A 26,245-nucleotide genomic window follows, 5' to 3' on the forward strand; every position below is an offset into this window, starting at 1 on the left:
TGCCAAAAGATTATTAAATAATGAATCATTTAGCTAATTGAGATTATATATATAAAATGTGAAACGATATAAAAGTGAGACACATCCTCTCCATACCTTTCTTCTTGAGTGCTTGATTTTCTGCTGATTATGATACTTGCTTATTCCTTTAGACAGCAGCTTGAGGGGTTTATCATTTAAATTACTCAATGAAAAAGGACCCTCCTGTTTTACTGGGTTCTGGTCTTGTAGAGCCTTTGAGATGATCACAAGTAGAATGTGTTAGGTGTAGTTCATGAATCTGGAGAGGACAAAGCATGGTGGGGATCAGCACCAGGCCACATACCAGGCAGCCAGGATGAGGCATGCTCAGAAGCAGATGAACAGGCTCTACAGGGTACTTAATGCTGGAGGCTGAGCAAGGGTTTGGTACCCAACAATGTGGCATTTCAGTGTTGATGGTGACAGGTAGGTTAACAAGTCTTTTTTGGATAGTATTTCCTCATCTCCCAATGAAACCTGAGATTTAGGAGACCAAGCCTCACAGTTCTGTGTGATGGTCAGCATTTTAGGTGCCTGTGGTGTCAAGGGGATGCTGGAACCTGTTGTTTCATCTGAAAATGCTTCCTTTTACCACTGAGACCACAATGTGAAGAAGCAATTTGCTTTAAAAAAAGCCAATTGCTTTAGAATCCACAGTAAAAAATATACCTTATCATAGATTTAAAAGTTACCACTCTTAAGTGGGTAAAAATCTTACTTTCCTTGTTGAAATAAAATTAAATAATAAAAGGACTGTGTATCAAAGAGTATGCTGCGGAAGGCAGGGCTGGGTGGAGTCAAGCTGGTGATGGTAGGAGGGAAGGGTCCTGCAGCTAAACCACCTCCTTGGTGTGTATGTGAAGTACAGCCTGTGCTAACACCTGAGCATGACTTTGAGGTCCCAGGAGAAGGAGATGTAGGCACTAGTTAGTCTGTCAGAGGAACTATTCAGACCTAACAATATGTACCATTCTTCACATCTTTCTTTTTTTTTTTTTTTTTTTTTTTTTTTTTTTTTTTTTTTTTGTGGGAGGTTATTTTGATAAAGTTGGGTGTTGGCTTGGCTTGTTTTGTGGCAGCCTAGGCTATGAAGGCATCTGTTCAGAGCCAGAGGACAATGAACAGGAACTTTCCTCTCCACGGCAGAACAAGGCTTTAATGGTCTAGTCAAAGTAATTCTGTATTGCAAAGGAAGTTGATAAAATAGAACATAAACTTCTCTAATAGAGGATTTAATTACCAGAAAAGCCAGACTGAATGAAGCATTTGAGCAGAACTATTTCATTGCTGAAAAAGCAATGATTATTAATCCCCTTTCTCTAAGGCCACATTATTTATGGAGGAGGCCTTGAGGTACTAAGAGCCACATGTGTTCATACGTGCGCATATGCTTGTATGTCTTTGTGTTGTTTTGGGTAATGACAGACTGTCATCACCTTTTTAAAAGTCTCAGATTTTCTGTGACTTCTTCCAGTTTTCTGGCTAAACTGGTTATCCACATAATCAAACTGAAACCAGCCAAAGTAATCAGGTCTCAGGGCTGGAAAGTAAGAACAACTGCGATGAATCAAAAGGCTTAAAAAGCTCTCAAACTGCTATTTCATTTTTCAACAGACAAGCATGGCTATCAAGGTATAACTGCAGCAGAAGGACTTATTTTATTTGAGAAACAGGCCTTTCTCTGAAGCCCTCCATAGTTGATATATCAGCTTTTTTATGTTTTGTGTTGTTGCTTTTCCAACATACAGCTGGAAGAGAAATAACTGTACCTGGTGATGCTGGGTTGTACTCCTGTAAAGTTGTAAATGCAGTTCTGGTATTTAGCCTTTAAACTTAAAGAGATTAAACACCGAATCCATCCATATAATTTACCCTAATGACTGTTCTGTAGTTATTTTTGGCAGCCAAATTGTATGCTGTTGTCTACCATGACTGGGCAATAGCAGCTACTTTTAGAAGAGAAAGCAGGCTAGAAATCACCTGCTGTTGACTCAGCTGTGGCCAAACTGCCCAGGAGGAGGATGAGGGGCTGCCAGGCTGCTGGGAAGCCTTGGTAGGGACCACTTCATCTCCACTCTTTGCCCTTCATGGCCAAAACTGTGCTTGGTTCCTGCATTTGCAGTGGTCTCAGCATAAACCCTTCAGAGCCCATCTGCAAGGAGAGCTGATGTTATGCACGGCTTTGGACAAGTAAGAATTTAGGTGTTTACATTTTTTTATGCCAAAATAATGATAAGCTCATCACCTTGAGCATGGATAGTGGCACAACCTGCCTTTCTACTGGTGAAACTTCTATCTGTTTGGGATGGTGTTACACTAATGTGACCATTTTTCCTGGCAGGGAAGTAACTACTGTGTACAAGGCTGTGGTGAGAGTGAGGTTAGGGGATTTGCTTTAGTTAGATTTTAGATTTTGCTTTAGATCCAGTTAAACAAGAAAAATGTATGTGTGAAAATGCACTTGGAGATTTACAAATACTGACAATCTGTTGCTTTTATTACTCAAGACAACAATCCACTGTGGTTGATGGCATTGAGTCAGATCTCGGTGACTTTTTTCCATACAAAAAACTTCACCCTGCAAATGCTTTCTTCTCTCCTGTCCTCCTTATCCTGCTCAAATACCTAATGACACAGATCCAATCTAAGGAAGTGGAACTGCAGCAAAGTCTTAGCTTAAAAATAAAGCTACACCTAGCCCCTGCTCTGCTATGCTGGGGAGCAAAACCCACGGGAGGACCCTTGTGTGGGTCTGATGCTGACCTCTCCAGCATGACCAAGCAAAGAGCTGTGGGGCCAGCAAGCTGGTAAGGCTTCCTGTAAGCTGTCAGGCTCATTTTGCCTTGGAACCCAGTCTTCACAAGGAGGTGGACGGGGAAATCTCTTTCTAGCCAATTTTAACTGTTAGTTAATTTGTAATTTGTAATTTGATGGTGGGTGCTTCTGAAAGGCTTTGGAGACTCTGGTAACATCAGTGATCTCTGTGATAACCGGCCAAGGGTATTAATCTCAAGGCACCAGGAGATGCTCATCCAATAATGCATGTTAAACATTTGGGTGGATGGTGCCATTTGGGCTCAATGTGACTTTAGTCTATTTTAGTTAAATACTGATAGCTTAAAGCATGAATAAACCAAGGCCACTCCACCAATGAAGAAGAAATCTGCAGAGAGGTACTGACCTTTTGTTCATCGTTTTAGTTTTCTTAAGTGGCTTTATACAGCAAGCCCCATGTAGTGAGAGTTTGCAAAAACGGGTTTAGTTTTTATTAAGAAAGACCTCTGAGTGTAAAATAGAAGGATCAAATTAGGGATGGACCCAGTTCACTCTTCTTCCAAGGTAAGACTGTGTCCTTGCATGGCTTCTTCTACATGAGCATGTCTCAATCTACATCCATGTCTCAATCCAAGCATGTGATTCCTACGATGCATCAGATTCAAACTGAATAAGAACCTGTTGTCTGTAGATCTATGGTAGGTGTGTGTAAAAATAGATGCTAGCATTTTGGAGCACATTCAATTTGATTGCTAAGCCACAGTGAAAAATGGTCAACAAACAATGAAAGAACAATTTTACTTGGCATTTTATTCACTTAACAGAAACATTCACTTATCAGGTATCACTGAAGTGCAATTTACAGAACTTAGCAGCAAATTCACATATGTAAATTCAGGTTTATTTTCTTTTGTTGTCTTTTTAGTTTATTTATTTTTATTTTTTTTTTACAAATATTACAAATGTACATCCATTGGTACAGTATTGCCATTCACTCATGCTTCTTATGTACAGAATCTTCACTAAAGAATTACTACTGAGCAAGTTTTCCTCTACTTCAGGAAATGCTGTGTGTAGGTCATGTGTGCTGCTGGGATGTGGCCCCATCACACACTATCACTGCACGTAATGAGAAGAAACAGACATTTAAGGTCATATTCAACCCTAGTGCAAGCAGGTGCAACTCCATTGCCTTCAATGAGATCAGCTGATGACCACTTGCAGTGGAGACTCAGTTTGGTCCCCACTACTAAATTCATCCTGGCAGCTGAATCCAGGATTGCATTTATATACTTCTTGCAACAAAGGATAACTCAATCCCATCACATTTTTTTTTATTATTATTCTTAAAAATATCAGGTACAGTGTTTTGTCAGAGCAGCTGCAACACCGGCCTGTGGAGCTACATGTATTAGTTGAGCTGATGTCATGCCAGGGCTGGAGAAGGATGGACGAGGGCAGAGAGACTTAAGGAGGAACTCTGGAAGTCTCTATTGTGCTAGATAAGACTAACTTGGAGAGGAAAAGTAGAAGACACTGCTTCCCCCTGCCCTATTGGCATGACAAGCTTTGTCCTCCTCTGGATTCTTTCCCTCAGTGGGAGCAGCTGGAGCCCCTGGGATCATCAATGCCAGCATCACACACATCTTCTCCTGCACCTCTAGTCATGGGCCTGACCCCCACCAATCTGCTGCCCAGATCATGCTGAAGGTCTGCACCAGTGACAGCTGTATTAGAGGACAGGACTGCGTGAAGGTATAGGGAAGCTCCAGAAGGTGCCAAAAATATTCTGAATGTCCATCAGAACAGCTAACAAAGTGGTCAAAGTATTGACAAAGTGGTTACCACCAAATGCTGCCATTATTGAAATGTCTCAGGTTTGGTTTTGTTTCTTATTTTTAATTTTTATTTTTTTAAACTATTTCTACTCTAAGGATTTTTTTAAATATATTTTTTGGTAGTTAATATGGAATGTATTATTTTGCTGAAAAGGTTTCTGGAAGGAGAGAGCTTTGTTTTATCTAATTTAAAAATTCTAGTTTATCACAATTGTTTTTATACAAGACACTATAGATACATCTTGTAGTTTATAATCTAAAAATAAAATCTCATCAAAATACTGTAGCTATTCTATTGTGGGCATCAATAAACAATGTATTTACCGTATATGGCTCTCCAAACATGATAAACCCTATACAAAGAGCATCTATCTTTATTGATAGGAACAGTTTCCCGTGTAAAGGAAATTACATGGAAAAATATGAGCCTTGTGTTGTTTGAAAAGTAACTCAGCTTGACAATTCTGAGAAAATACCAAGACAATTATCACAAATCAGTAGCAGCATGTTATATACAGATTTAAAGAGAATCACAGGAATAAAAAGAAAACAGTAGTTATATACCCGCAAATCCTGTAATTTAGAAAAAAAAAATAATTAAAGAAATACAGAGGGCATTTGAAGGTTGGTTCTGCAGTGGGACTGTCAAAGCTCAGTTCTCCCATGACTGTATCTTCTGCATTCTGATGAAGTTTGGGATGGTTCAAATACAAGATTGTATAAGACCCAGCCAGTTATGAAGCAAATGTTTAACTGTTGGGTGCTACTCATCTCCTCACTGAAAACCCCCTCCTGCTTTTCAGGCTTCAGATGAACATAAATAATAATAATAATACTTGGCATGTACACAGAGCTAGAATCTGAAAACTCTTACTTTGAGTAAGACCTTACCCAAGCCTGTAGTTGCATCTTCTTCACTTATGTCAATTGCACTATGTGGGGAGACAAAACTCACTGCAAGAGTGGCAGAATCTGGCTCACACCATTGCATATGACTGGAGGACTTTGTTTCTGCCAAATTCCTCAGATGTGAAACAGGTATTATTGTTTCCATTTGACAGCTGGAGAAACTGAGGCAGGAAGGAGTCAAATATCAACTGTGCTCTCCAGTTTGGGATGTCTCGGTTGTGGCTACCCACCCCAGCAATTTTTCGGATGTACAGAACATCCTGAGCTCACACCCACTTAATTTAGAGCTGTGTATCCTCACAAGCTTTGAAATTTGAGGCTCTGAGGTCCTGACTCCATCCTGCCTGAGTTTAGGCAGCTACCTGAACCTCCAGAGCTAGGAGCATCCATCATCATGCTCGTCTTCACTGGCAGCCCCTGTGCAGCTGGCTACCTCTGCAGGCAGCCCAGGGTGGAAATGCCCTCTTGAAGAGCATCTGCATTCTAAGCTGGTGTCTAAAGGTCAAGTGCGACAAACTGGGCCTGGATAATTTAAATTCATACTGTGTAAAACTTGTGGCTGGAACTGAAGATTTTGTGGGAGGTGGTTTTTCCAAGGTGTCAGAGGGAACAAGTAAAAACCAAGGGAATCCTGACATCCAGCTTTGTGCTCAGAGACAGTAGTGGAAAATGGAGTTTCAAAAATGCTGCGTACCTTTGAGATCCAAATTCTTTCTCACAGATTTAGACAGCTGACAGGAAGATTTTTGCATAGACATTAGACACCTTATTTTTTGTGGATGATTATGGATGCTCTGAGACCTTCTGTCATGTCATGTACGTGGGATACCTCTGTCTTTGCTCACTATTTTTTCATTATTCAATGATGTCTTTTGCACTGATTGTGTGAGGGAAAACAAACCCTGTTTTGAATCAGATGGGTGGCTCACTAACATCTCAAATCAGTAATAACCACCAGCAAGAAACAATGAAAAGCAAAATCTTTGTGGGGGTGACATTATAATTTAGGCAGGTACAGTCTTGGGAAGTGATAATGAAAAAGCAGTTGTCTAAAGTCGAGTTCAGTGCATCAGACACATTTCTATTTATGTATTTCCAATACAGAGTTAAAAGCAGATATTCTCATAGAGGTTGCTATTAAATCTCAAACTGCTTCGATTCTCTCTGCTCATGCATCCTGCCTAGCCTTCTCTCCAGCTGATTTGATCCGGTCATGTAGAAAAGGTGTCAAGTGATTTATACAGTTAGTAGGAACTGATCTTGCTCTGGGGGTTTCTTCACCCAGGTGCCCAGACCGGCTTTCTGAAAAGCTTTAAACAGCTGCTGCTTGACAGACTGGTACGTCTGAGCCACCAGCTTTGCCTCGCTGTACATTGGTGGCACGCCTCCATGGCTTGGCATTCGTGTGCTCAGCTGCAGAACAAAAACCAGGGAAGGGGAAAAAATAAAATAATAATAAAAAAAATCAACCGACGAGCCAAAAGAAACAGGAGGCTTCAGTAGCTGTATAATCTTCCCGTCTACATTTCCTAAGCAACAAACAAACAAACAATCATTGTGCTTTGTGTGTTTGCTTTTGGATCAACAACATAAAAAACAGGGAAGCAATAAATGCCTCGGACATCGTTTCAGGCCATTGTGAAGAGGAACTGCATAAACAGCTTTCACTCGGAGTTGAGCATAGACAGTAGCAAATCTGGGTGTGTTTTACAAAGGCAAATGCCTACTTCTCAATCAAGATTATTTTTAGGGGGAAAAAAAAAGAGAAGAAAGTAATTTCTGGGGATCTTTAAAGAATGTTCTTAGTCTAGCCCAGGAAGCGGAGCAGCTCAGTGCTTCCAAGTATATGCAAAGAGATATCACCAGGTCACCTCCCAGAGTCACCTCCTGCACTCTCTCCTTTTCTCTCTTTTAATGTGTTATCTTAGGAGATGTTGTGAAACCTGTGTAAGATGGAGCAGAAATCAGGTGTCCAGATTCATGCTGGTGTGGGAAGACCAGGAGTCCAGAGCTGCCTGCCAGGAGCTGCCTCGGAAGACAGCAACATGTGTCCACTGCCCCTCATCACCCTGAGCACACCAGTGGGAGCCAGCACCCTTCACATTCCTTATGGACTGAAAAAACAACCTCCTCTGACCTGCCCAACAGTGTTGAACCAACAGTGAGGCTTTGACATTACACAAAAGAAACCAAAGTCTGGAAAATGCCTTAAAGCAAGCAGAAGGGGGAAAAGTCCAACATTTACAAGCCAGGGAAATGGCACTCTGTAGGAAAAAGCACCCTCAAAACGTGGCCTTGGAGAGCCAACAATACTGCTTTCCTTCTCTCTAAAAAGGAGAAATGTTGACAAACAAACTAAAGGAAGAGGTTGAAGGCACAGCCTGAAACGAGCTGCTGAGGTTTGGGTGTCACTGCCACACCACGGGGTGTGATGGCCCAGCTGGCAGGGGAGAGTGATGCTGCTAGCCAGAGTGTCAATGGGCCACAAGCTGTCCTGACTGGTGGTGGCATCCTCCAGCTGCCCCTGTGTTACTCACAGGTGGATGACCACCCAACGATGACATGAAATGCTGTGTTCTGTCAAAAGCGAAGTGCTGTGCTCAGCTGTGAGTTACCCCCTCCTGCTCCCCCCAGCCCCATCCCCAGAGCCAGCCAGGTGCAGCCCAGCTCTCCTGGCTGTAGCCTGCCCTGGGGCCTAACTGGTCCCAGGTATTGTTTCCCTGAGGATCGCTCTACTTTGGGGGCAGCAGGAGTGCTTCTCACCTTCTTCCCATGCCACCTGCTGGGCAAGACATAGTCTGGGACCTGTGACATTGAACTGTGACTGAGACCTGGGCATGAAGCTCAGGCTGGTCTCTCCTGCTCCCATGAGGGTCAATGTCCCTGATAGGACAGGACACGCCACTGCCAGGGCTGGCATGATTCCCACCAGCCTCCTTCCCTGGGGTCTCCAGCAGAAAAGAACAATCCCTTTTGGTTTGCCCTCATACCTCCCCATCATGCCTGTCCCTTTGCCTTCTGGAATCACTTTGTTGGTGTAATTGGCTCCAGACTGCCCTACCTTCACCCTGCTTTCTTCTCTTCCACTTGTTTCCCGATAGTTAAAAGGTTTTGGCATGGAATAAAATAATTATTTTCTTGTCCTCATCTTCTCCCACTCTACATGGAATTAATGACAATTCTTTACAAGCTTCCTTTTAGCAAATCATAATTCTCATAGTGAAAGTACGTGGACTGAAGAGATAGTTTGTATTTTCCCTGTTGCTCCATCTGGAAATGGTGGGGACAGGCTCACTACCTTGGTATCTGTGTCCTTCTCTCCCCCAGCAGGTCCTTGAAGTGTCAGACAAGATAAGAAGCAGCTCCTGAATCAGGAATATCAAGAGGAAAATTTCCTTATTCTACATCAAGCTTCTTCCCATATGTCCTACATCCCTAGGTTCCAGCCTGGAGTTTTTGGCCATCCACATGTCCTGCCACTGTCTCCTGTCTATAGGAAGTAAAATGAAGTGCATGAGCAGGTTGAATTTGGTGTCATTTCAGATAAGGGGAGTCCACGACCATGTACCCTAGAGAAAGCAGGTCTGTCAAGGAGTGGTGGCCATTTTAATTAAGTGCAGCCTGTAGTTTTAATGCCATAAAATTGTATTAATTCTGAGTGTAATGAAATTGGAGAACCTTCAGCACCTGGCCACTCACCCTGTGAGAAGCAGTAGTTGTATGGATTTATCACCACATCTGGGAGAGTGGGAAAGAGGAGGAGAGTGGGCAATCCATGGCACCTGCTTTAGTCAGCTAATATGGGTGAGATCAGGAGTGGTTTATGTTGGAAGTCTAAACCCCAGTGGTACAATGAAGTGAGGGAGATGCCTCCAAGGCCATCAGAAATATTTCCTTCAGGCCTCTAAGACTCAGTGAGATGAACACTTAAAGGGATGCTAGTGATGAGATGCATAAAAAATCACTCAGTTGTGCTTGTATGGACACTTAACACTCTCTTGGCTTTTGACTGCTCATCTGAGCATGTCTCCATCACCAAGGACAGCCTGAATACCTATTGCTGCTCCAAACCTGCCTGGATTTCTGCCCTTGGCTTTCTCTGGACTCTCAGCTCCCAGAGCTGACTCCACAGGCTCTAGGCTCCTGACCTTTGCCCAGGGTGTACCATGAGAGACACAGGACACTTGTGGAGTCTACAGCTTCATCACGAAACTACTGAAACAGGGTTGACTTGAAGGGAAGGACTAGCCCACACTAGCTGTGTCATTGTCCTGTCAGTGCATCAGACCTACCTTGCCATGAAGCTTTGCCCACCGAGTGAAGAACATGTGCTTGCAGAGCCGTGAGGGACTCCCACAGGTCCTCTTCCCCGTTGTAGCATTGATAACCTCCAGGTCAGTGTTCCCCACAATCCAGTTCACACTGAAGCCAGGAGATTTTCCAGGCTGCCGAGCGTCAGCGTGGCTAATCCCTGGCAGGAGAGAAGGACACCAGTAACATCCAGTGCTCAAAATCTCCAGAGGCTGCTAACATGTGGTGGGGCGTTGTGCCAGATGAGGTCTCCTTTAGCAAACAAGCTGACATGGTGCACTGCACGTGCTGTTGTCACCATCAGTTAAATGTTACTAGTCTGAGTACCTTAGAGAGAGAGATAATTTAGCAATTCCTATAGATCTTTTTTCCACCTTGCAGGCAAGTTTTTGTTAGCCTAAGGAAAGCCATTAGATTGTAGCATGTGGTATTGACAAGTGTTCTGATTGCTGAGAGAAATCTTTCAGAAAGTCTTTAACAGGATAACTGGTCTTTAAAAGGTACTAAGCAGCAAAGTGCTTTTGTCATGAGTTCTTCCAGCTGAGCTTTCCATGGTCCAGCATATTTATCTGCTCTTTACTACTGGGGCCTTGACTGTGATAGGAACTATGGATTGTAGGGAGCACAAATCGGGGGTAAGGAAATATTAAACATAAATTTCATCATTACAGAGAGTTTATTAGATCCAAGCTAATACTGATCTTGTAGACATCACAGAGCTACACAGAGAACTCTTGCAACATTTCTACCCTGTATAGGTGCAACAATCTCTTCAAGAGTTAGTTAGTGTCCTAATGGCAACAGTTTGGAAATTGTTAAATGGAATTTTGACATCTGAATTACATATTGGAGTCCTCTGCCTACATGGCCAGACAGGGACTTGTTGGAGTGAGTCCAGAGGAGCACCACAAAAATGATCAGAGGGGTGGAACAACTATCCTATGAGGAAAGGCTGAGAGAGTTGGAATTGTTCAGCCTGGAGAAGAGAGGACTCCAGGATGACCTTTGCAGCCTTTCACTACTTAAAGGGGGCTTAGAAAAAAGACCAGGACAAATTTTTTTGCAGGGCCTGTTGCAACAGGACAAGTGGTGATGGTTTTAAATGTAAAGGTCCTAGATTTAGACTAGATACAGGAAGAAAATTTTTACAATGTGGGTGGTGGAACACTGGAACAGGTTGCTCAGAGAGGTGGTAGATGCTCCAATCAAAGTCAGGTAGGATGGGACTCTGAGCAACCTGATCTAGTTGAAGACATCCCTGCTCATTGCAGGAGGACTGAACTAGATGATCTTTAAAGGTCCCTTCCCACCAGAGCCATTCTATGATTCTGTGATTATAGGGGTGAGATTTCCCTTGGCTTTAACTACAGATCAGGGCTGCAAGGTCAGATGTGGGTGTGTACATGAGAGTTATTTTTCATCAGATAAATTCCTGTCTCTTTTTAACCATTTAGTGTATTTCAACCTTTCCATAACTCCTGTAGCTTTCTCATTTCTTGTACCTGAAACTAGGGAAGGATTAGTTTGCAAGGAAAAAAGAGGATTAAAGAAAGGGGTTATTTATTTTCCAGCACAGGATAAGGGCAACTAAATTAGTTCTGTCTTGCCCTACTCATTAGTGGTTTTGGGAGCAAAGAATCAACACCTGGAGCTTCCAAGGCTGGAAAAGACAGAGTGACCTAGAGCAGTTTGAATATTTTGGAGAACGTGTTCATTGGATGATGTGTCTGGAGACAGCTGTTGATTCTCTTTCTTCTAATTTGCTATGTGGGCCACTAGCCTGCAAACCTGGACAACAAAAGCCACTGTGGTGAGCAGGCAGGTGGGGACAGTGCTGGTGGGCAGGGGCTGCCTGGCATGGCTGCCCTGGCACAGGCTGGTACCAGGGCTGGATCTCTGCTTCCAAATGGCAGCTCCTGCTGCAGCCCCTGCCTGCAGCATCTCCAGCAGCAGCTCCAGCAAAAGCTCATGGTTTGCATAACTTGATGGGGACCCGCTTCCATTGCTTTTGGGTGGATGGCAACAGAGAAAGGTCACGCAGAATCACACAGAATCTTAGGGGCTGGAAGGGATCTCAAAAGATCATCTAGTCCAACCCCCCTGCCAGGCAGAGTCACCTAGAGTACATCACACAGGAACCTGTCCAGCGAAGGAGACTCCACAACCTCTCTGGACAACCTGTTCCATTTTCCTTTGCATTTTCCACTGAAGAGTTTCAAAGAAATTGTGCAAAGAGGGAGAAGTACTGACAGAGGCTGTTCAGAGAGGTGGGATTAAAGAAGAGAGATCAAAGCCCGTCCTTTCCAAAGTACTGCTTCTTGCACACCATAAGCATTTGCTGATGTCAGGCAGAACAGGAGGAGATGAGAACTGGTGGGAACTCGGTATCCATTGCTACATTTAAACATGTGGAACTTGGTAAGCCTCTGGATGAGACCAGGGAGAGGTGGAGGGCTGTGCAGGGTCAAACATGGCTGAGATGCTGCCTCTGCAGGCAGCTCTTGCCTCCTGCTCAGGGCCTTTGAGTGTGTTGGTGAGGGACATGGTGTCTCTGCTCCTTCCAGTGAAGTCCCCTCTGCCCTGGGAGGTAGCTGCAAGAGCCAGATGGGACTGAACACATACAGCGAGAGGAAGGTGGCCATGGAAGGGGAAAAAAAATTACAGCACAACCACTTTGTATTGTGGCAAAGCCAGAATTGCAGAAATCGTCCCAGTCACTGGGACTGAACTTGCTACTGTGTGTAGAAGAGAACTGCAGCTAAGTCATAATCTCACCTAGGATTTGTAAACACATTCATGTCGCATTAATGCCTCTTTCAATTTTTTCCCTCCTGAGATAACAGATCAGTCTGCATCTAAAACCCCAGTTCACCTAGGCAACAGGATATAAACTGAGAGCTTGCAAATCAGATAGCTCTCTGGAGCCATTCAAACACCTCTATACAGAACAAGATGCAAACAGATAAGAATCAGCTGTTTGACACTATGCACCACTTTCTGTCAAGAGAGCACCCAAAAGCTTAGAGGACTTGAGTGCCAAAAAACGATTATAGCAAATAACATCGTGTTGTGCAAAGTTGCCACAGGCTCCTAATCAAATACAATTGTTGTGAAAACAGAAATCAGAGAAAAAGAAGGAAAGGCTGCAGGGAGGACAGAGCAGGCTGTGGGTGCAACCCTGCCCAGCCTGAAACCTCCCTTTGCCCTCAGCAGACTACTGTGAGAGTTGGGAGCTCACCCCAGTGCCTGAAAAACCCTCTGTGCTGGTTTGGCTTTCATGCTTTCTCTTCCCAACTATCATATACACGTTTTCAGGAAGCAGGAGATATTTTCACATCATTTTCTGAACATAAGAGAAGACACTTTAAAGAAAAGAACATGAGACTCATGATAGATGCACATATAGAACCTAGATATATTTGCTGATTGTTGTTTTTCATCCTTTTAAAATGCTTCTTTTTTCATGTTTTTCTTTGACAAATGATTGTTCTGACTTTATTTGAAAGCTACCACCAAAATAATCTAGATAATTTTCTCTCCTTTATGTGAAGCATTCTTCTTAAACTCAACAGAACAAAGAGTACAACAGGAGACTGTAGAAACTGGAAAGTCTCTGTACAAATAATGAGGGATATGAACTGAAATCTGTCTTCATTCTCCTCCCTCTCCTAGCAAAACCTCATGCCTCTTCAGGATACCTGTTAGAGTGGCCTCAAACTTAAGAGAACAAGAAATAAAATTTACACAGGGCTTTTATTTCTTCTAAAAATACACCCAAGAGTAATCCCAGTGAATTTCCATCTAGCTGAAACTGGTGTGAGTGGAAAACTTCATTGATTATTTTTCTGTGAAGCCAAGGAGTTATCTCAGGATACCTCATCACACACCGTGACTCTCCACTGAAATGTTTGTATGGCTATGATCAAACGACAAAATAATTGGCATTCTTACAATTGGAAGACTCCTGCAATTTGAATTCCCTGTGTGTCCTGATCTCCGAGGTGAGTGTGTGGTGCAGTTGCCTGGCTGAGATTGCTGAGGTTCATTCTCTAGCACATTTGCTATGGCTTTTGCTAGGTACCCATCTACTGAGTCACTGGATATGTTGTTAGTACAGTTTTCCAGGTAAAAGAAATGCAGCACAAGCCTCAGCAATATAAGTTCTAAGCAGTATTGGCTCCCAGAGACTTGTGGGGGTGGGAAGATTACAAATAATGGCTTTACAGATGAAAACAATGTAGACAGAGAGAGATTCCTCCCACTGCTTCTCCTGGGTTGAAGAAAACCCACAAACACAACTGAAAGCAAAGCAAAAGCTTTTCCAAACAGGAGTCTCCAGGAAGCAGGAAGCCAGCCATGCCACATACTGATATTTAAAGTGACACAATGGCCTATCTGATGCATTTCTAACTCCCTTGAAATTTCTGCCAATGACTCTTGGACATAACTACACACTTGGGCCAAATATGAGCCGTTACTTTTACTCTGCAAGGCCGACCCAGCAAAGCAGTAACTGTTCTGTGGTTAAATCTCCTATTAAATCACTTATTGTGTTTTCAGTCCTTCAGCAGTTCAAGTGGGTTTTGCTGTACATCCTGCAGACACTGTGGAAGTGGGTATGATGTAGATCGTAATGGGTGGACTTATAAAGAGTTAGAGCTGGCACAAGATGAGATCAACTTCCCCAGTAGGAGATGCAGAGGCTTCTGGCAGACAGAAGTGTGTTGCCAAAATAACAGCCAGATTTGGGAAATGGGGAGATTTTTCCTGGCCAGCTGTGAGTCTTTTCCTCCCTCCCATGATGTGGTGTGGGTAGGAAGTCATGCCCATGCTAGACTAGAGCAGGAGGGACAGGAAGGGACACAGAGGAGAAGTATGAAGCACAGTTTCCTGCATACTTGCGTTTCACAGTCCTTGGCTAGCTGCACTGGAGAGTTAAAAAAAATGGAGACAAGCTGTTCAAATAAAGATAAGCCTTTTGACCTACTCACCTCATAACACATAGATGCACATTACACTTGCCAGATGTACTAAACCACACAGAACCTGAGAATTTCCCCAGTGGCTAAACTAACACTTCTGCCTCAGCCAAACTAATTTTGTCACAAGGACGCATTTAAAAAAAATAAAATGAAAAAATGTTAAATAAATAAGGGATAAAATAACACTCTCCTGGCTGAGGAACCTAAAGGGCTTTGAAAGGCAAAGGTGCACTCCACGAAACCATCCTGACCTCCTGACTCTCTAACCCTGACATTGTATTGGTGTTTTAGGAATTCTCCTGAAGAACAATTATCAGAGTCTAAAGGTAAAGTAAGGGTCTAATTTTGTGCAGAACTGGTGGCCCACAGCACAAGCTTCATGAAGATCCAGAGGCATTCAAGGCTTTGTGAACTTTTGTTGGGATGAGGCTGGACAGCTGCTGCCTGGTTGGGGGTTAAGGCAGTGAGAGTCAGGCGGATGAAGAAGAAAGGACTAGAGGCCTGAGACAGGCACAGGAGCTGGAAAGGAGAAGTGGCGGCAGTGAGAGTAGCCTAGAAGAAAGCTGGAAACCATGGAGATGCTCACACCACAGGTAGGAGCCTCATCGGATGGCTGCAATGACTCTCTGAGGTCTGCTGAGTCGGCAGGTTCTCCTGCATAAATGAATAACCCTTTTCTGATGGGCATTTACTCCAAACATGATGTCTAGCAATGGTGAAGGAGCAGGGGTTGAAGCAAGGAGCACTGGTTACAGGGTTGCAGGCAAGGCACCAGAGGTGTGAAGGCTGGTTCTCCTCACTCTACACATTGGTGTGCTCACTGGGTGAGGGAGAGGAGGATGGGAGAGAGTTAAACCTGAAATTTACTGAAAACATCTTCTCTGGTTTTTAGAAATGTTTTACTTAATCATTATTAATTTTACTTTTTCCCGCTTTGAGTATTCTTTGTACAGTGTTTGCTCTCCTAGTCAGCTTCTGTCCACAACTGATCCTTTTTCTGGCCACTGCATATGAAAAAGGAACTAGATTTAAATGCATCAGTTACATCATTCTACAAATTCAAACCCCGCAGGAGAAAAAGAAAGCATGGGCTAGTGGTTTACTTACAAACAAATAAACTTTCCTGTTTGTGACCAGCACAATTAGAGATGGGAGAAGGGATCATTTGTCTTGCAGGCAGGTGTTTGCTTACCACTGAGAAGCAGCTGATTGCGCCGGTATGAAGCTGGCAATGGACCAATGTCTTCTATTCTATGGCTCATTACCCGGGAAAGGTGACCAGTGTGATAGAGGCTTCCCACAATGATGCTGTGCAAGTACATGGGTTCGATGAAGGAGCTGAGGAGAGCACCTTGGAGACCAAGGATGTTCCATCTGGAAAAGAAATTCAGGAGCAATAAAGCACATGGGTGGAAGAATGGCCTCCAGAGAGCTGCCCTGGGAAAATTAGCAAAGGCCAGCACATGGGTTGGAGGGATGAGGGATGAAACCATTCCAGCCCCTGTCCTGTGATGCCTGAAGCCCAGCAGTGTTGGGTTATTACACAGCTGTGGGCTGACTCCCCCCTACGATGGTTTTAAATTACTGTGATGCCACTGACTTAAGGGATGCTTTTCTGTCTTGTGTGACTGCAAACTGAGGTCCCTTGCTGAGAACTATTCTTGATAAAAGCATTTTGTGCTTGACAAACATTCATGTAGCATGTCTTTAGCAGAATTCTAAAAGTTTTCTGCATCTATAATTTTACACTTGCAATTTGCAAATGCATTTTTGCTATTTTACCTTTATTTACCATTTGTCATACATTAATATGATCCCCTAGTCATACAGCCAAGATAACATGTGACTTAGGTGGCCAAAATTCCTACAAAAGTTTTGTGAATAATTTTCAAAACCTCACAAGCTGCCTTTTCTTTGCATGAATGATCATGCATATATGAAGACATCCATAAAAATCACATCCAGTTCCTGAAGAGGAAAAAGCCAGAGTTACACTTTTAGGCAATTTGTTTGTAACTGATAGTTTTACCTGCTCTGAAGTGTTCAGAGGGATGGATATGTCTCACCTGGCTGCTGTCTTAAAGGTGCAACAGAGTGATGATGGAAATCTTGGGGGCTTTAATTTGTTAATGGCTGTGCTTTCCATACTACTGCTGTTGGATTAGTTGCCAAAACTGTTGTGCATTTTAATAGCCCACAAATTTTTACCTCAAGCTAGGCACAGATATGACAGGGTGCTTGCTCTGAATTCTTCAGGGGAGAAGTAATTGGTTAAAAAGTGGAAAAATTAAAAGGGGAAAGAAGCCACAATGCAGTTACCTTCTTGGCAAACCTACTTTGGCCATCTAATAGGTTGTTCCTCACCACACAAACACTAGCAAGCTCTCTTACACTTGGATAATATTTTTATATGAGCTGAATGCTGTCAATTTGTTTGAATAGTTTTGAGTTCAGGAGTTCAACCTGAAAACGCTTCAGAAGATGTAGATTTGGAGAGCGTATTTTTGGCTCATTAAAAACCAAAATGCAGTCAACATTTGGAGCTCTGTAGCTGACTGAAGGAAAAGGTAAGAGGTGCCTTCTATTTAAGGCAACATCCAGTGTCTGCCATGCTAAATAATGTGTTTAAAGCACAATCTCCATCAGCAGCAAGCATTATGAAGCTAATTTCTTACATCATTGTTCTTTTCATTAATTAACATTTCTCAGCCGTTCATGCAATTATCGCGGTGCCTCCGTGCTGTATGTCTCTTTTCATGATTAATAAGGAGTCATTATATTTCCCTTTCCTGAAGCAGTCAATTAACACGGAATACTTTCCATTAATTACTGAATGTTTAAAACCAGCCTGCTGTACCTGGAGAGCAATCTGCTCTAGGAACCTGTGACACCAATTGCTTTAAAAAGTTCTCTTTAAATTTTATTCCAAAAACACAAGCAATTTAGCTGGCTATATTAATTTGCCTCCGAAGCAGGACTGTGAATGAGAAACATCTTTTAATCTCATGCAAGAAAAGGCAGCCATCTGGCTGCTGAGGATTTCAGAGTCAGACTCTCCCTGTCTCCCTCTGTAAATGCAGGTCATTAAAGTAATGTGTTCATCTACATAAAACTCAAATGGAATATAAAAGGTAATATTTATATACAAACAGTTTAGTCCCACAATTTTAAACAGTCATTGGTTTTATGAAACATTTACTTTAGTCGATCAGATTTGCATAACTTCATTTGGGGAAAAAAAAAGTGTGGTCATTCCTGCAAGTAACATCAGTTCTAAAGGAAAGAACTAGCTGCCTCTTTGAGTGAATATCTTATCATGATGCAAAATTAATATTGCAAGATTAAGAAACAGAGCTGAGTTCAGTTAACAGTACTAAGCCTCCGACCAGCTTCTGAGGCAAGAAAAAAAAATTAGACAGTGATATTTTTGTCCAGATGGAAACTTGTAAGATACCAGTGCTGTTTTCAACATTTGACATTTCCTTTAAAAAAATACTGTATATTTGATTGAAAGAGAGAAAAAAGCAGCTAAACAGAAAAACAACATATGTTCAACAATATTTCAATTTTAGCAATATGCACATCACAAGAAATCATCTGAGATTTATTTCCCAAAATAGGGGACTGTGTTCAGATCATAAATTACAAAGTAATAATGATTATTTAATTTAAGTTATTTGCAAAGAACCTGCCTTTTCTTTAGAGATATTTCTCTGCCTAATTCTGAACATGTTCATCCTAGTGTAAAAAGGGATTTGAATACCAATGGAATTACATTATTTGAAGTCATAGTATAAGCAAGATCAGGCCATCCCCTATGTATTAAAAGTATTTCATAAACATTAATTAATTCTCACAATGCTGGTATAAGGTAAAACCCCATTGCTATACACCTGGGGTGAAAAGCAGTATGATTTGCTGATCTGCTGTGTTATTTGGAAGCAGAACTGGAGTCCACAGCTTCTGGATACAATAGTTGCTCCTCAGGACAACCCTGTTTTTCCATCCAAAAAGGAGACTCAGCCAAGTTTTGGGGGCAAATAAACTTCTCTATCAGCCCTGGTGGGTTTTGACTTCAAGGTTTAGGCAAATAAGAGACAAATTGGATGGAGGAACAAGACAAAAAAAAAAAACACAAGGGAGAAGAAACATAACAAAGACTACATGGCCTGAGAGAAAGCCCTGCCTGATGCGTGGGAGGTGGTGTAAAAAGAGACGGTCCCAGACCCAGGCAGCATCCTATGGTAGGAATGACAGAGAAATCAGAACAGGTGCTGACACCAAGACAGCAATATTCTGTGGGGAGTGCTTATTTGGTCTTCCTGATCAATGTTAAGACTGGTGCACATCATCATGGTGATGGTGGAAAAATGTGATGAGGGTGATGGCACTGCCACCTGTATGCAGGCCAGTTCTGGGGCCAACACAACACTGTTTTAGCAGCATCCATTCAGAGAAGAGGGATGAAAAAGCAGAGAAGGAGCTTTGCTTTCAAGTCTAGCTGAAGTTTGGCAAAGTATTTGACCACGTGTTTCATTTTGGAAAGCAGCCCCAGGCATGTGCATGAGTCCCACTAAGTCAGCACAAGTCCTAGTAAAAGAGTGGTCCCTTACTGAGCTGGCCAAAATGAGACCCTTGCCTTGCAGCCCTTGCCCTTCAGAGCACAGTGAAAGCACATTCATGACAGGGGGAATTTTCATTTACTCATTCTGCTTCTGCTTTGTGGATTAAAAGACCTGTCTTGGAGAGCAGCCAGTTCAGTACTTTGCATAAACAACAGATTTAACTAACAAATATTTGTGGTAAGGTCTTTTATCCTGTGTACTGTTTATCCCTTGACCAACACATGTGGCTGATGTACTGACTCAGCCCTTTGATATCTGAACATCTATCGGATTACTTGTAGATGGAGGATAGAGAAAGTTCTGTCTGAACAGCAGTGAAGCTATCAATAAGGGTGCTCATTTTTGAAGGAGCTATTTCTCTGTAGCCTCATTTAGGGCCATGAAAGTAGCTGTGTTCCCATCTGTAACAAAGTGCTCTCTTCAAATGTAGCTTTTCAAAATAAAATTATTATTCAGAGCAATGCAGTGTTACATTTTGGGTCCTCAATATATCAAAGTGACTTTTCTCACTATGAGGAAATATGCTGGATCATTCTGAATTTTTCTAATTGTACAAGATTTTAAGGACTTCTTTCAAGGGCACACAGCTCCCTAATAACTTCTATGCTGTGTAATAACCCTTCCAATAAAGTGAAAATCAACCCACTGCTCCCTTAGTCACAGACCTTATTTAAAAAACCAAAAATCTTCAGCAAGCAGGATCAACAAAACAAAATGTCTCCCCTTTCCACTTAAATGTGGGAGCTTTTGGTGCTTGAAATGGAAGGAAAGAATACCATTCCTTTTGTTCAAACAGTGGATATTACTGCACTGTTTACAAAGACAAAATCCCGTGTCCGGTTTTCAATATAGATAATCCTTGAATAAATATATTTTCACCTGTTTGTCAATCATGGAAATGCCAGTGACAAGCTGGGAGGCATCCCAGAGCAGGCAGCCTTCCTTTAATTAGACTCTCTGCTCCCTTGGCCCCAGCTGCAAGGTGGGCTGGGGACGAGCTCCTGCAAAGCCCCTGCATAGCTCCCATTCCCCTGGTGCTCTGGGACCTGTGGCAAAATGTGCATGCAAACGTTGTCCCCAAGTCATAACCACTTGGTAGGCTCCACACCTGTGTGCTGTAGCATTTTCTCAACGTGTGAGTTGGACATGGCCCCTCCATGGGACAGACCAAAATATGGATGATAAAAATACTGGGGAAGGGGCTTGGGGACAAACCTACAAGGTGACAAAGGGCTGTAGCCTCAAGTGGGTCTGCAGGTGGCTTCTCACTGTTCCTGAGACACCTGGAGCCCCTTCAATGAGTATTTCCAGCATTGGTTTGGGCACAATATTACTCAAAGCGGAACGCTGACACGCTCCTGCCTTTGAAACTCTTATAAAATGAGAAGTGGAGAAATTCACACAATGCTCCAAAACATCTCAGGGACCTGTGTCCACCTTCCATTGAAGCTTGGTGAGACTGAAGTATCTCCTTAGGACCTTTGGAAACCTTGCCCATTAGAAAGCACTGCTGATGCATTTCAACGCTTATTTTTAAAAGGCTTTTTACAAAAGACACTTTTTTTTTTGGTCATCATTAAGAGCTTTAAGTCTTACTCACTTGGTGTGTTGTTAACCTCCTGTACCACAGTTTCTATTACCAATATTTCCTGCCATGCTTCACACAATATAAATTGTTATTCATGGTGGCTGGTACTCAGCAGAACACCTGTGGTGTTCCTATTTATATGACCATTTAGCTATTATTGGTTTGAAAACTGGAACTAGTGCATTAGTTTTTGATCTGTATTTTAACAGTAGGTGGTTTATATATGTTTTCTGGAATATACTCTGTGGTGAAAGATTGAAATTGAAATCTCAGTCACACAGAAAGGCGTTAAGACAGAGAATTACAAATTGTGCACAAATCATCTCTAATTGAAGATCTGGCTGTGTTAATTGATTTTCATTTATATTAATATATAGCCTTTGAAGTATCTTTTCTTAAGACTTACCTTGTCAGGCTCAGTCTTCTGTTAACAATGGCTGTGGTCAACAGGCTAACACTAAAATAGATCTAAGAATGCCAACTTCTAACACTGACTTTCAGTCTTGCATTTTTATATGCTGCATTTATATACAGCTTAATGTGCTCGAGTCATCTTGTAAAATACTATTTCCCGCTCCCAGTGCTAAATCCTGAAACAATGCCTTAAAACTACATTCCCTTGCAATACTCTGAACATATTCTGAATGAAGATTCAATAAAGATTCCTGTCTGTTCTCTAGTTCCTGGGCCCAAATAATCCACAAATATTAGCCATGGGACAAGAACAGACTGAGAGTGCTGCAATGCAAAGTTTGCAGGTCTTTTGTTATTGTATGTGTTATTTTACAGGTGAGGTATAATTTAGATGTTCAAGGTCTTCTTTAACCTCTGGGCTTAATGTCACTGTTTTTGTGAAGTATGAGGAAGTGGTGGCAAGAAAATACTTTTAAAGGTGACCTTTTGAGAAGTGGTAGCAAGAAAACAATTTCAAGGAGAGCTTACAAAATAAACACTGAATTCTGCCTTTTATTTGATATATAAAGACAGCACTTGTGAGGATTGTTCCCTCCAAATCCTGCACTCTGCAAAGTATATTCCCCAAGCCTACACCCTGCAAGAGGAGTTGCAGGTGCCCATTTCTGAAATGGGTTTGCTGCCACAAAAAGCCTAATTCTCTTAGGTCTTAATACAGGTTACTATTAGCATCAAGAAAATGTTAAATGAAGCAATTTTTTTTTCTCCAAACGACTGATAATTTTCAAAATTATTTTGCTGATGATATTGCTGCTTTTTCACAAGTGGATACAGTGTACATTACAGAGGAAAACAGAAGTTGAAATCATAGGTGTTAGTGTGACTAATGAACTTTGTGTCTAAAGAACGTGATTTAATCCTGAGATCTGCGGCACTGAGAGGCTGAACTCGCTTCAGCTGCGCTGCGAGACTCACAGAAGTTGTGTGTAAAAACACTCTCTGAGGGTGGGTTATTTGGGAATTCACAGAACCCAAACTTTAAATTTGTACATATAAATGCATAGGTTTTTAAAGCCAGAAGGAACCACCAAGATCTAGTCTGACCTCCTTTAGAATGCAGTCACAGAATGTCACCTCGTAATTCTCCATCTGAGCCAAATAACATGAGTATTCATGCTAGAAGTGCATGTGTTTTAATTCAGTAAGGGAATAGGTATGTTACCAGGCTGTTTATCTTGCAATCTCAACACAACCACAGAGTCCAAATAATGCGTACCAAGCATCAAATTCTCCCAGACTTGTGGTGATTGTAATAAAAATTGCTAAATGCCTTTGAATGACAAATAAATCTGATTAAACCACTCTCTGCTCATGGCTATCCTGCAAGCAAGAAGGAACATAAATCGTTAGATACATGATTTATAAAATATTATTCATTTTCCTGAGTAACTCTCTCTGTTCTTGAGTCTTTGATATTCTGATAGCAATGTCCTTTGCAAATAATGCAAAATTATGTATATTTTAGCAGCTACTGGCTAGATTCTCAAGAGGAAATGTTCTCTAATAGCCCAATACTCCCGAGGAGCTTTTACAAGCAATAAAATCCAACGTATACAAGCAAAATTTTTGTCAAATCTCGGTTATATAAACATGAATTTCAGCTTTGGAGATCTTTTTTTTATTTTATTTTTTTTATTTTTTTATTCATTGCAAGACAAGTCCAGATGAGGTACAGGCAGGTTCCTGCACCCTGCAGACATTTGAAAAGTCAACTATGTTTTAGAGCAAATATTTGGAGTCTGAAGTGTGGCACAGAAAACATCTGCTGATCACTTCAGTGGGGGCAGGAGTGGGAAAAGGGCCCTCATGCAGCAGTCTTGTCATCCATTGAACTCCTTTCCTGTCTGTACTTGCTATGGCTAGAGGCAAAGAAGACAGAAAACAGCCCCACATGGGCTGAAACAAAGGTCTGCTGAAGAAATCTCTGATTTTTTCCCCCTTACAGGACAGGATAATATAGGTAAAAATTGATCACAGATTGTATTTAATATGGTAAACTGAAATTTGGGACAAACTTTATTGAAGATGCCCTTTCTAAACCTCTTCTCACCAATCTTTGCCAAGCTCTACATAAAATTTATAGCAGCTAAAAACCTCCAGCAGTGTTGTCACTGGTGGCCAGCCTTGAGGGTATTTTTTATTTTCTGCCATGCAACACATTGTTTTTAAATGTTTCCTGCATTATTGGTGCTTTGTTTTCTGTAGCATAATGATTCCCAAACTAGAACCCAAATGGGTTCCTGATGGAAATAAAAATACAGAACAAAGTCTCACAATGTGACTGTGAGAGTAAAAGAAAGGAAAAGGCATGACCTCCAAGTGCAGCCAGGACTGGGAACATCTCTATATAGCCTTGGGCATTGTCCCCAGAATCTTTCAGACCCTTCACTGTGGTACATGTCATGGCAATGGCCCTGCCCCCTTTTAACTTATTTACTTTTAATTTTCCTCCTCAAAGTCCCTGTTTGTGTCCCTTGTCTCGTTTCCATCACTTCTAGTCATTGGGCCTGCCCACACCAGCCCCACAAATAATCTCTTATATTGTAATTTCCCATCTATACCCTTCCCTTAATTAGGAACGACCATTCCTTCTTCCTTGAAAGTCTAAGCCTTCATCTATTTCTGAATCTCCATGCTTAATTTCTCTTCATTTGCTAATTCAGCAGTAGTTCTACTGATTTTCCATGTAACAGAGCTCTTAACCTGACCAAGAAGCCCAGGGTGATTGGAAGTGTCATGTTTTGTGGTGGAACAGAGGGGAGTCTCCCTGTGCCAGCTGCCAGCAGATCTGCTAGGAGACACACAGGGTTAGGAAATTTGTCAAGAAGATGCAGTAGGAAAATCCAACTGGACTGGGGGCTACCTGCTTTAATAAAACCATACAGCAAAGTACTAGAACTCTGTAGCTTTTGGGAACCATAAGTAAGGCACGGGCTGCTATCTGGGCACAGCCTTGCACTGCTCTCAGCACAGCAACCCTTTAGCTGCCCCTATCATTGCATGCAGGGCTGTGTGCTCTGCAAAATGTCTTGCAGATTTCCAAACTTCTGAAGCATTTGTAATGCCACAACACTACCACTGTTCCTACAAATGTTGCCTTTTCCACCCCTTTTGTCAGCCTCAGAGCTTTTAACTGTTCCTGTTGAGTGTAAATATTTGCTGTTCAAAGCAGGGAGCAATGATTGCTGATACTATCTTTTTTGTCTAGGAAAATCCTGCACCTATTTGAGTTACAGTGCAAATAAATAATAAAAATGACAATTGTTCATATGCCATTGCAATAATAATATCAAAGATGAGAGGAGCTTCATTTTTTTTTTTTATCCTGGAGAAATATTGTGGGAGATTCATTTTTTCCTTCACACACTTGAATGTTGTTCAGATCTGTTGTAACAAGGGAAGGATTCAATGAAAGTGCTTAGCAGATGTGCTTGGAGAAAACCCAGCTTCTGAGGCTGCACATTACATTCAGCATCCTCAGCAATAGCCAATGTAATGCTGTTTGCAAAGCTGATGTTTAATTCACTGGCCGATTACATTCAAAACCACAGAGAGCATGATATTTCCATCCTCAAACTGAAACTTGTTTAGTTTTTTGAGTCCATATAAGTCTGAATTTGGAAAACCCGACTGCAACTAAAAAGAGTGCAGTAGATCCACTGGAAACAGTTTGAGTTGTCCTCTCTTTATGAATAAATGAAAACATTATAGCAGAAGTTGCTCTTTATCCTTCATGCAAACACAACAGTTGTGACAATTACACTTAGCAGAGGGTGGATTTTGTTGAATCTTTCAGTATTTCCATTTGCTGGTTCAGTCACACATTTTTCTGCCAAAATGCCAGGCTTTGCTAAGCCTACAGAGTAATTTAACTTCAGTAGGTCATCTGGTTAAAGCTAAGAGCAGAATTTATGCCTTTGTATTAGACATAAACCTTATGGTTTTTTTAAAGATTATGTTTATATTGGCCTTTAATACTTGGGCCAAATTCTCAGCTCATGTACTTTAGCTGAGTTCATATGCATTGATATTCCAGCAGATAATTTGATCACAACGTTTACATCTTTATAGATATAATGTAATGTATTTTACATCTTGAGCTGCATATATAGCTAATGTACATAATATATAGATATAATTATGAGTGTAATTATACATGCATGTATAGTTATATACTAATAGTATAATAAGTATGCATCCAGACTTTGTGTTCAGTTTGTGATAGCCATATTTGCTATTAGATAAGGCTGTAAGATGAGAATGGCAAATGTGTTTACATTTTATTTGCCACCATGGAATAATGATAAAATATTTATTAAACAGCAATTACTCTTCATAAATATACGTAATATTTACAGAACAGAGCAGAAAGCCAGAGAAGTGGCTGTGACGTGAGAGTTCTGCAATGACTTTCAAAACCACTGAAATATTCTTAGCAGCTTTTAGGGCCCTTCATCCAACAGGGTGCAGACGAGCTACATTTATCTGCATGATGGCTGGTTTGCAAGTTTTGGGCTAAATGATCCAATAAGAGCAGAGTGGATGTATTTTATTTGCACACTGAAATTCTGCTGGCAAAAATGCTGCAAAGAGAGTGTATATTTTTGTCACACTGTAAAAAGCAACTAACGACCCATGGAGAATTTGGGAAAATGTCCTATTTACATTCCATCCTATTCATATGGTCTGTTTTTGCACACAAAGTCTTTGTTTCCGCAGGGT

At 41.7% G+C, this 26,245-nt stretch overlaps 1 protein-coding gene across 3 annotated transcripts in view; it reads right to left on the bottom strand.

Moving 5' to 3' along the window:
- Positions 1-4,698: 4,698 nt before the first annotated feature.
- ADARB2 (adenosine deaminase RNA specific B2 (inactive)) overlaps positions 4,699-26,245 on the bottom strand; it is a 311,305-nt gene continuing 289,758 nt past the window's right edge. Inside the window, exons 8-10 of one of the 3 annotated variants that reach the window (XM_051611939.1) lie at positions 16,029-16,210; positions 9,836-10,014; positions 4,699-6,956 (exon numbers count right to left, since the gene is read on the bottom strand). In XM_051611939.1, the coding sequence (XP_051467899.1) occupies positions 6,780-6,956; positions 9,836-10,014; positions 16,029-16,210 (538 nt within the window). In that variant the 3' untranslated portion in view covers positions 4,699-6,779. The other 2 variants (XM_051611940.1, XM_051611941.1) reach the window with 2 other exon arrangements.

The sequence above is a fragment of the Apus apus genome, chromosome 2 (genome assembly GCF_020740795.1).
Source record: "Apus apus isolate bApuApu2 chromosome 2, bApuApu2.pri.cur, whole genome shotgun sequence".
In the NCBI taxonomy this organism is placed as follows: domain Eukaryota; kingdom Metazoa; phylum Chordata; class Aves; order Apodiformes; family Apodidae; genus Apus; species Apus apus.